Source organism: Gobio gobio (genome assembly GCF_949357685.1).
Source record: "Gobio gobio genome assembly, chromosome: 21".
NCBI classification, from domain to species: domain Eukaryota; kingdom Metazoa; phylum Chordata; class Actinopteri; order Cypriniformes; family Gobionidae; genus Gobio; species Gobio gobio.
The window spans coordinates 10,231,003-10,247,293 of record NC_137117.1 but is presented as its reverse complement, the minus strand read 5'-3'; the positions used below and the strand labels follow the sequence as shown (position 1 = coordinate 10,247,293).

The 16,291-nt window shown below is 39.0% G+C and overlaps 1 protein-coding gene across 1 annotated transcript in view; it reads left to right on the top strand.

Moving 5' to 3' along the window:
* The window catches only part of LOC307117482 (protein shisa-like-2A), a gene marked incomplete at both ends in the record, with an annotated part of 39,077 nt that extends 23,311 nt beyond the window's left edge, over window positions 1-15,766 (top strand). Inside the window, one exon of the mRNA XM_079802336.1 lies at window positions 15,582-15,766. Coding sequence (XP_079658462.1) covers window positions 15,582-15,766 — 185 coding nt within the window. The remainder of the gene's footprint in view (window positions 1-15,581) is intronic.
* Between the last annotated feature and the right edge of the window lie 525 nt (window positions 15,767-16,291).

Here is a 16,291-nt window from a genome sequence, read left to right as displayed (position 1 = left end):
AGATCTCTCGTTTTCTTTGACTAACAAGGAAGTTTTCAGCTCTGAAACTTACAGGATATTCTTATATCACGATTAACTTTTATATACCAAAGGCTCAAGGGAAAGTTGATTTCTCAATTCATCACCCCTTTAAAAACTATAAATCTCTTGAAGCCCATGGACATTTCACCAATTGTTGGGTACAGGATTTATTTACATTCCGACCGAAGGACTGCGACAGCATAGTAGTATCAGCAAAGGTGGGCTTGCTTTAATGATAATGATGTCATGTTAATGGTGTAATTCCTTAATGATTAAGGATGGTTTGTTTAGTTTGAACGTGCTGCGAGTAGGAAGAATTTTTAATTATATAATACTAAGTTGCCCCCCAATTACACAAACCAAAATTCCTAACACAATAAAACAAAAACAATGTTCCAATAAAACAAAGTCATCGTCGTGAAACAAACTGTCTGACATTACTGAAGTAAATAAATGTATGTAAAATGTAATAGTGTATTTTACTATAGTACAATTGGAGATATGTTTGCAAAGAAGGTGATGTTTTTGCTTCTTACTGCTGCAACCCAGGCCATCGAACGCCTCGTTGTTACGTCCGCTACATGTCCTTTCTTCAAAGTGGCAAAGCTTAAAAAACTTTCCCCGTTGTTTAGTTTTTGACCCTTTCTGTCATGAGACTTTTGCAGCCTATCACGCAACAAGAACGTACCATTTTATCACTGAAAAGAAATTAATCAAAAACACAACTCTCTAACAACAGAACCCCGCAGCATTGATACTTTTCAAATGGTGGCTCCACCCATGATGCACTTTGGGTCTCACGAGTGTGACATCACCTGACAAAGACCGATAGCGCAGTATTTTTGTGTTATTTAAAGGGCGCATTAGTAATGTGCGCCTATAGGCGGGTGCACAACGCGTGTACACTTACACAACTTATTACACACACAGGGACGCACAAATTCCGCCATGTGAATAGCGAATCTGCAATGGTGCAAGCGCAACTGGCTTTTAAAGGGAATGGGAGATGAGACTCTGATTGGTTTATTGCATGTTACGCCCAAAACACACCCATGATTCATTAAGAGATGAGGTACAACCCTTTTGGACCATGCGACTGGCACGCAGCCTGTTTTTTTCTGTCATTAAACTAGCAAAAGTGCACCTGCGCCATGCGCTTTAGACCATCTGCTCAGATCGTTAAAATAGGGCCCTATGAGTACTAGCAGTAGCTAGGGAACAACTCGAGAAGTTGCCAAAAATGGAAAGTGAGGTCACTTTCTTACTCTTGTTTGGTTGTACTTCCAAAATATAACACGCACTGAACCACTCTTGCATGCTTCTGTCTTGGATGCGCTTCAGAAGAAACAGAGTTAATCATTGAACACAATTCAATAGAGACCAGGGGTGATGATTATGCACCTGTCATCATCAAAAGTGGTTAATTTATGCAAAATTAGGGTGGATCGTTTTAAGTCTTTATTGCAAAGGCCACCATTTTCAAATGACTCAGATGTGGTTCTATTGATGTTCTTTTTTATGTCTTTACAAGGCTTGAGCAGCACAGCAAACGTATTGAAGCTTATGTGGCGACGCTTTCCCAATGACCGTTCGATAGCTTGTATTGTGTGAGAAAAGGTTTCATACATCAGATACCAGTCGGCTCAGGAAGGACACGAATCAATGCGAATCTGTAGATATTCAATGTTTGAGAGCTCATGTGGGATGTGCTGAATCTTGGTCCAATGTTAGATCCCTTTTAACAAAGAAATATACATAATAACCAGATAGATGGCACATAGGCTTCAGTAAGGCTGTTTTTTTTAGACCTTTCAGCAGGCGAATTCATCTCTGTCTATGAGCCGATGAACTCTCTGAATAGATGTCTTGCTGTGTAGTAAATCAGTCCAAAGGGCTGCAGAAGCGTGGGATACTCATGCAGTCACATTAAATATTGACAAAGCTATTATTTACATAATCAAGTAGCATTCTCAATTAGGTTTTCAGGCAAGACATAAGCATTAACATCCCTTTTCTCTGATTTATAGACAACAATGAGACTTCCTTTAGCCTGGGAAAATGTACATCTTCACCCGTTATTCAAATATTATTACAGTTTTTTTCAATTGTTTACACGCAATTTTGAAATTTCTGCCTTTTATAGCACACCTGAGTGCTGCGTTTTCAAATTAGCACATGTGTGCTTCCACACCTGGTAGATGTGTTTATCCTTTTCGTTCATTAGTGTGGTAATTGGCAATCCGGTGCTTTGTAATTACAAGGAAGTAACCTCACAATCCTTATCTGTGTCTAAGGTGTGAAAATGTGTGTAGAGTTTTACAAATCACTGTGTGTAATGTTTTGCAAAAAGGGTGAAGCAGACATTGTGTGTAATGTTGTGCAAATCTGTGGAGGTGTTTTGCTCATTGGAGTAAAGTTTTGCTAATTGTGTGGAAATTTTAATTTTAGTGTGTAAACAATCGTAAAAAACTGTAAGTGTTAAAGATCTTGTTAGCATTTTGTGTAGTTGTGCTTGAAGTCGAGTGGTTTATTTGTGATGATTACACAATGAAACATGCCAAATTGTGCGGATATAATTTTGGGACAGGCTGTCATTCAAAAAAATTTATGAACACACACAAAAACGAGAGAACCAATGATATATTAATAACCAATTATGTTGCAGTCAATGTACACACTTTCCTTTTGAGCTTTTTGTTTTTATATGCATTTTTTGCATAGTAAAATAAAACCTGTACCTGTAATTTGCCTTTTTTGTGCAAAATAATTTCTTAAATTAACCAAATTCTGTGTTTTGTTCTTCCCACATATTTAAAATATTTAAAAAATCTAAAATATTTGTCTCATATTTTGATGGTTTAATTGAACTTGAAATCTAATCAAATTAATTTAGTATAATTATTATTATTTTATATTTTTTGCAATAGCATGCACTTGTCCAGGTCATATTTCACCCCAAAATCTAAAGATAAAAAAGAAAATCTATTAAATCTATAAAACAAAATTGCATTGTGACATTTATATTCATGACAATTCAGAACATTAACCCCAGTTTTTTAGTTAATAAAACGCCATCGGGTTTGTTTGTCATTAAATCCAATAAGACTCAAGGACCTGCGGCTGTGTAATTTTACGGTAACAATTCATCATAACTTTCATTAAGAACATCAACTATAGATAATTAAATAGATGATAATGTATATTTTCTAGTTAATTAAGGTTTATATATCTTCTGTGAGTGCTTACAGTGACCTCTAGTTAAGCTCAATTGTCATGAAAATGTCAAAAAAATCTATGGTCCTAAAAATAGGCTTCATTCTTTTGATTTAGAGGTTGAATGTGACCCATCTTGCACACCAAGGTCTATATATAATATCCAATAGAATGCTTAATTGGCAGGAGGGTCGAGATCTGAGTGTGAAAATGAAACGATTCAGAGAAGAGAGGTTTAATGAGACAAACGGATGACACTTTGTGTCGAGCGGTAACGTTATCTAAAGACCTGAAAGGTTATAATTACTCCTTTTAACTCATTAACACTTGCTAAGAACACGTCTCTCTACTACTAATATTAATTGTGTACTCATGATAACTACACTAATTATGAGAGTAAAAGATGAAGAGAGTCAAATAAAACAACACGACTGTAACAGTTGGTGAACCAGGAACTCAAAATACAAACTTTATAAAAATAGGAAACACATTCCAACGTAACAGTGACTAGACAAAGACTGAAGGTCAGGGTGCAACTGAAGTAGAGAACAGAAACAAGATGATTAAAGGGGTGGTAAACCACGATTTCACTATTCTAACTTTAGCTAGCGTGTAATGTTGCTGCTTGAGCATAAACAACATCTGCAAAGTTACAACGTTCAAAGTTTAAAGCAAAGGGAGATATTTGCTTTTAAAGAAATCCATTTCTAAGGACTACAGCAAACGGCCAGCAGGCGACTACAGACATTCCTCCAGGGTCTCTGACATCACCAGCCCCAATATTTACATAAACCCCTCCTCCGAGAATATTAAATAAGGGGGGGGTGAGGCCATTTTGTATCGCTGTTGTTGTGGTTTAGTGGTATAGGCTGGAGTGGTGTTGCTGCAATGCCGACGAAATGCTGTTATTTTCATCCGGATTGCAGGTCTGGGGTACTTGCTTTCCTTCCTTGTGGGACGGGGGTGCGTTGCAGAGCGTTTAACATACAGCATGTTATATGCACATGTGTATGAGACAGAGGGGAACAGGTCGCAGATATATGCTTCCCATCATAAAGCACGAGACAGACAGGGTCGGAGGAGAAGACTGGAAAATGTGACATAATGGACAATATTCGTCCGTTGCAATTCATGAGCGGTTCAGCGAGACAAACACTGCCAGTGTGAATCATGCAAGATGCACGCGCGGCTCCCACTGCACATTTCACGGAGGAAAACTTCCACAATCTTCGCGAGTTCAATGCAGGATTTGCACCCCGGCTTGTCCTGAAAGCTGGATTTACAAACAGAAGCTGTTTACGGGCCACAAGATGTAAGTCTGATTTATTTTTCATCGATGTGTTTTCCTGTAATACGTTAATTGTACGTTGTAGCAAGGAAGTAAACAGATGACAACGATGTTCTGCAAACCAGTCTGTTACTGGCTACTAGAAAAGCCAGTGTTTAGTGTTCGTTTTGGGTTAATAGTTCTTGCGACAGATATTTGGCTATAATCGTTCTAAAAATACAAAAGTAAAAGTGCCATTCAGTAGCGATCACTATAGATCCGCAGTCTTTACTCTTGAGGACTGAACAGGTTCTGCTTGATCATCTTCACTAAAATGTTCTGGGTCTGATTCGGGCTCATATGGTTTTATTGACGCCATTGTTTCTAATACTGACCAAAGCACAGTCTACCGGTGAAGGTAAGGGGCGTGACGTTTACGACAAACTGCACTGCAGTTAGCAAATCACAACATACTGGGCCAGCTAACAAATCTGAGCCCATCGCATATTTTTGAGGGACTGGCTTCATAGAACCCGGAAACCATCAGACCGTTTTACAAGGAGGGACAGAGCAGTGTAGAATAAAGGTCAAATATATGAAAAATAATGCAATTTTTTTTAAACGAAGCATGAACACATGTTACAGTGCACCCCACAATGTGTTTCACCACTTCTTTAACTAAACACAGCTGAACCAAACTATACTAACGAGGGTTACTAAGGAAACAGACGTGGGAAAGTGGTGGGAAACTGTGACAAAGGAACATGTGATAATTTGATTACTAAACAGAGCAAATTAGCGTTAGAGCGCAATTCCAAAAAAATGCAGATGGGAGTGGAAAGTTCTGCACGTGATCCACTGACAACGCGCAAATTAAAGCACACAGACTCAGCCGGACAGTTAGCGTCTGGTTTAAGACGTGCTTTTTGGGGTGGGAAGTAATGGTGCCAAATTTTCAGCCAAATGGTTCACACAAGGGTTCATTTCTCGGGGCTTCATTTGCTCTCAATACCACCTGGCCATGGGCATAACCACCATAGACACTGAGACACCCCCCCAATAATTAGAAATGGCCAAATGCACCCCCCCCCCCCCCCCCCCCCCCAATATTTGGAATTCTTGCACTTCTCTGCTGCACTTAATTACACAGTGCTCTATATGTTGTTGTTAGGATGACAAAAATGTTTAAAAGTTAAATTTTAGCCTGGTTTGTCTCAATGGTCTAACAGCGAACACAAACATATCCATGCTCTTAATATACAATCATTGATGAACATCTTTGATTTTAAGGAAGAAGAAAAAAAAAACTATATGAGAGCAGATTAGATCCTGTAACCTTTGACACGGCTTGCAAAAATTCTACCACCAGACCACTGGGGATGAGGATCTATGTTTTTATCTACTAATGTGAAGAATCTCGGGACTAATAATATATTTGACGCAAATTAATGCAAATATTGTTTGCAAATAGTCCCAAAAGGATTATTTCCCAGCTAGAATTAGACCTAGAATTTCGTTCACTGTTCTGTTTCTTTATGTTTTATTAAAAAAAAAAATTGGTCCCCCCCAATGTTCAAGACATGGTTACGACCTTGCACCTGACGGTCAAAGAGTGTAAAACAAGCAGATACATTACAGATGACCTGATGTGATCTGTGATACACTGTATTTTGTGTCAGTTAAGGCTTAGATATAACGGTGAAAAAAAAAAATCCACATTGACTAATCTATTTATATGAATATAATGTGTATTTTCTGGTGGTATATAATGATTCACTCTAAAAAAATGCTTGGTTAAAAACAACCCAAGTTGGGTTGAAAATGGACTAACCCAGCAATTGGGTTGTTTTAACCCAGTGATTGGGTTGTTTTAACCCTTAAAGAGTTTCTGTATCTTGGAGGATACAGACATTTAACAGGCTGTAGGGGGAAGGGCCATGGGGGGATGGGCATTATGTGGTTGCAGTTGATGAGAAACACTAATGGGAGGATGGGTCATGTAATCAGGGTCATGTGACTTTATGCCAACATTCCAAACATTTGTATCAAAATCCAAAATGGCAGCATACGTGGACAAAGACACTGGCCATGAGGTAAGTGTTTTTATATTTTCACAATTAAGATATTTTAGAGTGATTTTGTTTTAGAAAATAGTTTTTTAAGGATAGTTTTACATGTTCTTGTGCATATTTTTTAAATAATCGTCTCACAACTTTGATTATCAGCCATTGAATGTCTGTATCCTGGGGGATACATTGCCCATATAAGGGTATTTAACAGGGCTGATCACTCACAGATATTCTTATGTTTTGAGGCCTAAATGTTAGTAAATGAGTGGAGGGAAGAGGGAAGGAACCCCCCTTCCCAATACTTTATTTCACACACACACTCGCACACACACACACACACACACACTCGCACACACACTCGCACACACACACACACTCGCACACACACACACACACGCGCGCACACACACACATACACATGCACACACACGCGCGCACACACACGCACGCACGTGCGCACACACACACACACACACACACACACTCAGACACAAATGTATACCCTGCATAGGCATCTTGGGAGAAAACGTTCAGTTTTTTCCAATTTTTCTAATGTTGCATGGATAACATGAAAAAATTTAGCTAAATAATTGTTCATTCAATGTTTTAAAAGTTTTCATATGAACTATAATAAAAAAAATACATGTTACAATGTAACCCTAAATGGGTAATGTATCCTGGGAGATACAGACTGTAACTTTGAAAATAAAGGTCATATTTTGAAAAAAATGTATGAACTGTGTCATTTTAGTCTAGATACATACAAAAATAGCAATGAATCATTTTTCCATTAAATTTATTTATGCTTGCCCCTTTAAGGGTTAAGCAAACATTTAACCCAACCGCTGGGTTAAAACGACCCATTCACTGGGTTAAAACAACCCAATTGCTTTTTAACCCAGCATTTTTTAGAGTGTTGAATAGCATAACTGTGTAATAAACGTATTGTCTTGAAATGAATGGGGCTATCAAATGTGTGTAAATCAAGTATTTGGACATAGGCAGGAGGGGCAATATTGTCATTATTCTAAAACTGGAAATCGGCTGGGTTTAACTGGGAATAGGACAAGATTCGAACCACTTCCTGAACCAGTCAGGCTGAAGCGAGGCTTCGGACATCATCAATGACGTCATTGGTCTAATGCTGCATTCATACCAAACGTGAATGGAGCGTCAAAATCGCGTCTACAGCATCTAGTTGGATGCTTGAACATTTTGAATCCATTCGCGTGTCCACAGCGAATGGAGCGTTTGGAGCGAAATAGACGCTCCAGGAGAAATATGTCATAAAACACCACTCTGCCTCTTTTCATTTTCATTAAAAATATATATTAAACATTAATAGCCACACAAATGTGGTCCAGGCAACTCCTACATTATCTTCACTGCATGTATATTTAAATATCCTTATAAAAATAAAGTTATGAAACTTCTCTTTGCCCTCAGTCAAAACGATTTGGAAGACAACAAATTACTCATGACTCCAAAGATTGGCTGTTAGATCCACACATGACGAACCAATACAGGACATAAAAAACAGCAGCAAACGTCAGAAGGACTAGCCGAGGAAAGGCTGCTCTCGCCGGGGTTAATGAGCGCTGAGTGCCCGGTGATCGCCTGGATCTCACAAAAACGCAAGATCATTTTTTTGGTAAATAGGTGCTATCTTTATAAATAAACCACAGATTTGAGCTTTAAACAACTACATTCTTACCTGAAAAAGTCTTAAAAACTACATTTTGTGACACAATAGTAGTATATTTAAATTATGCAGGACCTCCAGACACGCGTCAATGCGCCTCTCCATTGACTTAACATTGAAATCACTCGCTCCTGACGCTCTATTTGCGTTTGGTGTGAACGCAGCATCAAGCGATACAAGCCTCGATATGCTCTTCTCTGAAAGCTTCCAGGATTTCTCGACACACGCTCCAGTAACACCTGTAAATTGACTATAGCACAAACCTTAGTAAATATAGTAAATATCAATTCTATAGCTAATTTTGCCTTTCATGACAACTGGGAGGGGGGGTGGGGGGTTATAACTAAAAAACAGTTTAAATTATATAAAGCCTTAAAGATCTGCATAATTAAGGGTGTGGCCACTTTGAGTGACAGGTGGATTGCCGTTTGTCTGTTGTCTGTTAGTCATCGCGTCACCTCAGCTCCAGCCACGTCTCCCCTCTTTGCCCACTTTCAGTTATCCGGGAGTGACGCTGCCAAGATGGCGACGGCTGGCTCCGCCCACTTTGGGCTTCAAAAATGCTCTTCAGAAACCTACGGGTGACGTCACAAACATCCATAGTTTTATACAGTCTGTGGTGTTTACATTGATTGCTAAGGCAAGTTGTGATTAAACTCTGGCGTGTTACCCATCCTTCACCGTTTGTGCTAAATACATGATGCCTCAAATTGGTAGGTGGGTGATTAAAAAGTCCCACTTGTATTGAAGGAAGGACTGAGCTACATCTAGAGATTTTGGGGTTGGATTGTTTTGACTTTATACCAATAAGAAACCACACCGAGCGTTAGAAATCCTAAACCTACGAAATCCCGAACCACTGCAAAACAATCCCTCATTCAGATGAAAGAAGAGGACGTTCTGACATCCCCACCGCCTCCATTTATCCTGTGTGTCTGTGACACAAACAAATTCTGCAAGAAGACCCAAAGCATCACTTTATATTATTCTAAAGAGACCACATCCATGACTTTTTATTTTCAGCATGAAACGGATTTCATAAGATCTACAAATCGCTGTGTAAATGTATTGCAGGGGTTGTTTTTCCTTTCCTTTCTGCTATCCTTTGACCTTTCTTTGTCTGCCATACAAACTTGAGTTTCGGATTTTAGTGGATAATAAAATGATTGCAATTAACTACATTAAATATGGTGTCAGGGTTAATAGATGAGTTTCTCCATGAGCACCTCTTCAGAAATGCATCAAGTGTGTTTTGAAGAATTACAATAATTTTATCAGTAACCTACACACTCTTCTGTTTTCACATCTCTCGTTTCTTTTGTCTCCGTAACATACAGACAAAATCTCCACTTACGGTATGTTTCTGCATCAGGGGCTTTGATTCTTCGGGATTTTTTAAAGAGGATCTATTGAGTTTTTTTACACATTCATCTTTTTTTAGTGTGTAATGTTGTTGTTTGAGCATGAAAAAGGTCTCCAAAGTCCCTCCAGCGGGAGTTCTTCTCCATATCAGGGTGTGTTCACACTTTTAGTTCGGTTCGTTTGGTTCGTTTGGTCTGGACCAAAAAACTAAAACAAAACATTTAGTCCTGGTCCACTTAGCGTTCACACTGGCATTTTTAACATCAAACCTAAAGTTACCGAACCAAAGGCATAGGGATACGGTCACAACCTGATTGGTCGGCTTTTATGACGTATATTTCATGACGGAGCTGCTTACCGAACATTCAAAACAATGCGCTGGATTAAACGCCATCACTTTATGCGTGTACATATGGTTTTACTTTTACCAGCTGAGAACTCACGAAGAGCTGTACGAATGTTCAAAACATTCAAAACAGCAGCAGGATTTCCTCCGTTGTATGCAGAAACAAAGATCTGCATAATATTGATGAGGCACTTTACCTCCTCGTTGCTCCACGTTTACCCTCTACTCATTTTGGATACGCCAATCTTTCCGCGCCGTCAAATCAGCTGACTTGTAGCGTCGCATCTTGTGACATGACGTCCTGTTATTGGTTCGTTTACATGTCTTTGGTCCGTGTTGCGTTCATATATCAATCGAACCGCACCAGAGTTCGTTTGGAAGCGGACCGAGACCCATCTTTTTAGCGTCTCTGTCCGCTTGTTTGGTTCGCACCAGGGTTCGGATGGCAGCGTTCACATGTGTTCAAATGAATCGTGCTAACCGAGCAATCGCACCAGGGTTCGTTTTAATCGAACCAAACATGACAAGTGTGAACGGACCCTCAGTGTCAGTGTTTCTGAACTCCCTGAAACGCCTCCATTGTAGTCTTGAGTTTTCTTCCGGGAACGAACACGTCACAATATTCCTCATTTAAATAATCCCCGCCCAATGCTTAATAAAGAGGTGGGGCCTGGTTGAGTTAGTTAGTAGTGTGTTGAAACTCACAGTTATGGTAAGGGCCGGGACATTTCTCAAACACGCTCACAGCACTTGACCAATCACAACACACAGGTCCAGCCAACCAATCAGAGCACATTGTGCTTTTCAGAAGGAGGGGCTTCATAGAGACAGGAACTAAACAGAGCGTTACTGTACGGGACAAGTGAATGTCTTTTAGTTATTAAGTTTTGACGCGTATCTTCTTGTCTTGTATTCACAACTCGAAGTCCATAGTTCATAGGTCCATAGGTCCAAGTCGATAAAGAATCACATTTCTTACATACAGCATAACGCTCTTGCGCAACGATGTCTTCTCAACAACTTATTTGTAGAGATGCTTTACTTGAGAGCCAATTTATGCTATATTATAATAAACGGTCAAAAGCTTTGTGTTCTCCCACTCAAAGTTTTTTTACATGCGCTACAAAATAGACATCGCTGAAAATGCACGGTAAGAACAAATATAAATCAAATAAATATATTCAACAGTAAACGACTAATTAGCAAAAATTATTATATAAAATTTACATAATAAAAATATGCATTTTGAAATATGAAATATGGCTCTTACAGTTACTGACAGACTGAAGAGAGGAGCTGCAACAATGGAGAATATGATCAAAATAATCTGTTTTTGAGCATTCGAACAATAAAATCTAAAATCTACCTGAAAAGGGGCATAATACAGCCTCTTTAAAATAATTGGTCCCTTTTTTTAATGTGATATTTAGTCTGCAATATCGTCAGCGTTTGTTTACTGAAGTAGTTTTATTTTGGGCAGATTATCTTCTCATGTGGCCTGAACAAGCAGATGCACTTATGATTGGTCGTGTGGCGTCTTGCATGCGTGTTTTCTTTTTTTGTAAGCGACAGCTATTTGCATATCTTTTCATTATTAAATAGATATTTGATGGTTTTTCTGTTGAGTATCATTTTTGATGCATCAAAGATTTTGTGGCTCATATAGTATATGATATGATTAAATAGCAATCTGAACATGCATTTCCGTCAGGGTTTAATGTAAAGCTAGTCACATTTTTTTATTGGTCTAATGTTTTATACAGATTTTTTTTTGCCAAGGTCTCTCTTTTAATCTTACTTAAAAGGGACTAACTTAAAGTTTAGAAAAATGAATAAAACTAATCTTTTTATTATTATTCCCTCATCGCTTTCCAATTTTTGTGCATGTTACGTTCTCTCATAAAGCAAAAAATAACCTTTTATTGATTCACCTTGTGCATTTGTAGCATTTTTCTGGTATTTCTCAAACAAGGTTACAATGCAGCGAAGTATGTCTTCTACAAGATTACCTGTTAAACTCAACAAAATAAAGGTTAAAAGTTACATTGAACATAAAAGAAGATTCATCTGACTCATTTGTGGGTGTCGGAACTGCAGAGGGATCAATTGTGCTCTAGGAGTCTTTACGTAACACTACTGAGGATCAGGGAAAGTGAGATTAACTCTATAAAATCAAATGTATAATTTTTAATACACAAGTTTCTAAGGCCTCTAAATCAACATGATCTGAAAAACCTGTTGCACACGATCTACTACATGGTTTACTTTTTGTAAAAAGTCAATCTTTAGGTCGTCGTTCACATGTCTTTTTGATTTTTATATAGTAGATATCAGAAAACTTTTATTTTGTTATTAATATTTCATTCACGAGTTCACACTTACATCAAATTAAATAGAGTAAATATTATGCGTATTTGGCGTGCTGTCCGGGGGAGGGCTCCGGGCTCGGAATTTTGCCCGAACCCAGAGTACCCCCCCGTGATGGAAATAGTCTAGAACTAGACTACATATATTAATTTGATGTCTTATGTGAGTTTAATTAGGTGAGGAGAAGGGGTGGTGGAGGGATGCTAAGAAACTGTCAACGATAGGAAGGTAAATCGGCAGTCTATATACACCTCCTATCGTTGATTTTTTAATGAGCTCCTCTTGTGTTCAATTAGGTTTAATTATCTGGGTCTGCTCCACTTAACAGTTTTAATTTCCTGAATGTGTTCCTCCCGAAATTTGTTTATAAAACATCAAAAATGGACACTTGGGTTTACTTGATTATCCAAACATCATGTTTTAGAAAAATCATGTTCAGTGTCAAATATGATTCATCAGGCTTGTCTATTTGTCAACCATCACTTCTACCGTTTTGCCCCATAAAAATTTCAAGAAACCTGTTTGCTTTGACCTCAGATGTGGTATTGATGCATTTTCTCTGTGTTTGAGATTTGATTTTTTTTTAAGGGGGCTCTTGGGTTTGCTATAGCCCCAGGCTAACTCATGTAATGGCATGAAAGACTTTTCATTTTATTTATGCATGCTCTTGTTTATAGGCATTATGGCCCATGCAAGCATCGACTGTATTACATTGGATATTCTTACAAATGAGGTCCTGTTACCATGCATGACAATATTTCAGCGTATAAATATTAAAAGGCAATTTCACCTTGTACAACTTGTATTAAATTCTAAATTGCCCCATGAGAGATGTGCACAATTATCCTCAAAGCTCTTGCAAATGCTCAGATAAATATTTATATTTTAGACAGAAATAGTAGTCCAAGGTAGCCTGACGTCGTCATACTCAGATTCTGGTAAGAATATGAGTCTGATCTGCTCCATTGGGCTGTGATTATGGGGTGTGTTTCAACCGAACCAGGAAAGAAAATGCCTCTGCACTCAATTGGATAGACCTACAACCAATCAGAGCACTGGAGTAAGTGGCGTATGTTGAGCGACGCATAACTGCACGTACACTGGAAGAAGAAGAAGTAGAAGAAGAAGATGAGTGTAGACGATCTTTGACGGTGTTGTAAAAAGAATTTAAGGATACACAGAGTACTTACCTACTCCATCATCATTTTTGAGAGAAATAGTAAAGGTGAATGCATATACGAACAAGTTCTCCATTTAGTAAACAAATTCAACCCAAGCGCTCTTTGGTGATGTGGATGATTACGTTACTGTTGATCATCTGTCCATCATCATATAAAGCCCACCCTGATGATCTGATTGGTCCGAACAGCTCTAGTTCGAGCATAGTTGCTCCACAACGGATCAAGTCCAGACCGAACTTCCTCACCTCAAATGTGATGAGTTTGGGTCCAAGTCCAAGTCACTCAATCTGGAGAAATATCACATTGGAAAATTGTAAATTTACTCAAACTTTAAGCTGCAGTCCGTAACTTTTTCAGGTTAAAAATGATCCAAAATAAATTTTTGAGCAAGTACACAACAAGCCAGTATTCAAAACTATCTCCTTACCTTAGCCCCATTCACAACGGTAAGCTTGTAATAATGTGTTATAATCTAAAAAAGTAATTCGCAGGAAATTCAAGCATGTCTTTGCGTCTTTACGTCACGTCTGTATACCTAAAGAAGGAGTCTGAATACATAAAGAAAATAAAGTACAGTATATCCAGGTTTCAAAAAGAGATGGCGACACAGAGGCAAAACTTACGGACTGCAGCTTTAAGTCTGAAAATATATAATAAAGTTGCTGCCTTAAATTTTTAGGTACAATCAACTTGTATGTCATTAAACGAGTTGAGCCTTGTATAATATAAAAAAGTGGAAAATTGCTTAAAGGGTAACTAAACCCTAAACCAACTTTTTTTAGTTAATGATCTGTAATACTGGGGCTTTATTAATGCTGTTCATTGATTCGAGTAAATGTTTTGACATTTGAGTATAAAGTGTTTTAATTCTATAAAATATGGTGTAAAACCGCCAAAGTGCTGCCCTCTTAAGGTTGAACGGTGGCTACTGCAGTTGAATTTTCCTATTGGACGTTGTGGTACATCGTGACGTAGGATGGTACCTCCAACGGCTCACTATCCGCGCCCCTGGCACGAGCTCACCACGCCCTCAGAAATGTTTCCCCCAATCACACGATGAGAACGGCTTCACTCCAGTATGAACTGTCATGTTACATGAAGTGGAAACATTATGAATGAAACTCACTTGACACTTGCTTTAACATTGTATTGAAGAAAATACGGTTAAATAATGCAGTTGTCAGTACACGTCAGGCTTTTCTTGCGATATTATTGCCGTCCGTCATGTGTACAGATAATTTTCATACATGAGACGCGCTTTCAAACCCTGACACGCAAGTGGTTGCCGCGGACGCAGATAGATTAGGTCAGTTCTCTTGCGCGGCTGCTTCACTAGCATCGTCGGCATCGGGATTTAACGCAGTTTGAGCAGCGGCTCGCATTGATAAGGCTCCGGGTTTGTGTCTGTAACAGACAATCCACCCTCCTCCACTTCAGGTGAAGGTAGGAGAAATGACCGCTCTGTTGCAAAGCTGGCGTCACTCCAGTCATTCTCCATCTTTGCGACTCGGAAGTCTGACAGATGTCAATCAATCCGTCACTGCGGGTCTCAGGTGCACGCCCTCCGCTCAGCCCCGCCCTCGGTTCGTCCCCTCTGTGTCCGCCGGGCTCGGCCCACTTTTCCAGCATTTTTTGAAAATTGCCAGTGGGTGGAGTTAAGCTCTGAGCAGGGGTTTAGTTACCCTTTAACTTATTTTGATGAGTTAAAGCAATGTAAAAACATATGTTGTCATTACTTATTGATCATATCTTTTTTTATATATATATACACACACACACACACACACACACACACACATTCTATAATAGTATATAAATAATACTAAATATCCCTTATCCTGAGAGCGCCAGTAAGTATTGACGGATACCCGAGTAGCACTCATTGACTATTTTTATATTCAGTATTTTGAGTTCATCCTTGTAGACGAGTGTCACTATTGATTCTGCTTGTACTTACCTGTGGGTTTTGCTCAGGCAAGCACCACTTTTTTTTTACACCACTCACGTTTTCTTCAGAAAAAATGCTTAATGTTGTCCGTCGTGTGTTTCTCAGGATATGGGCCCAGTCCACAGGAGGGTCCAAGCCAACCCAGCGCACCGTCGGGACCGCAAGGTTTCCGCAAGCATTTCCTAAGAGGCAAACTAGACTGTGACAACCAGCCGCCTGATCCGGATCGGCTGTTCCAGCGCTGCTTCATGGCTACGGTCACCACCATCAATGTAGAGGGACCTTCATAAAGCCCTGGAACAACATTACCCAGGAGTCTTTTCAACGGCTTTAACCAATCATCGTGTATTTGATGTAACATTTTGAACCATTGTGGCTTGAAGTTTTGGATGCTGTAGCACAAACTAAATGAAATCAATGAGGAATTGCCTCAAACTTCTTAAAAAATGAACTATTATTTCATTAATCCTCAAACCGTTTGCTTTTCATCTGCTCATTAGAGCTGCGCCCAGGCTCTTTGGGTTTGTTTTTGAAGAAAGACACAAATTAAACTATTTTCATTCATCAAGACGTCAGTAGATCAGTAACTGCAGCTTCAAAGAAATAATAATGCTTTTGGTGAAGCAATTGTTTTGGCGGCTCCGCAGCTGAACCAAAGACGGATCTGAACTCAAAGAGTTTGTTGTTCCCGAATCCTGAGAATTACAATGTGCCAATCTATCTCTCAAACGGGGTTTTCACAACGAATACACCAGCACAGCTTTGACAAATCTAGGGTTCGTATCCTGCGAGAGTCAGTCATTTGCTCTTCTGCT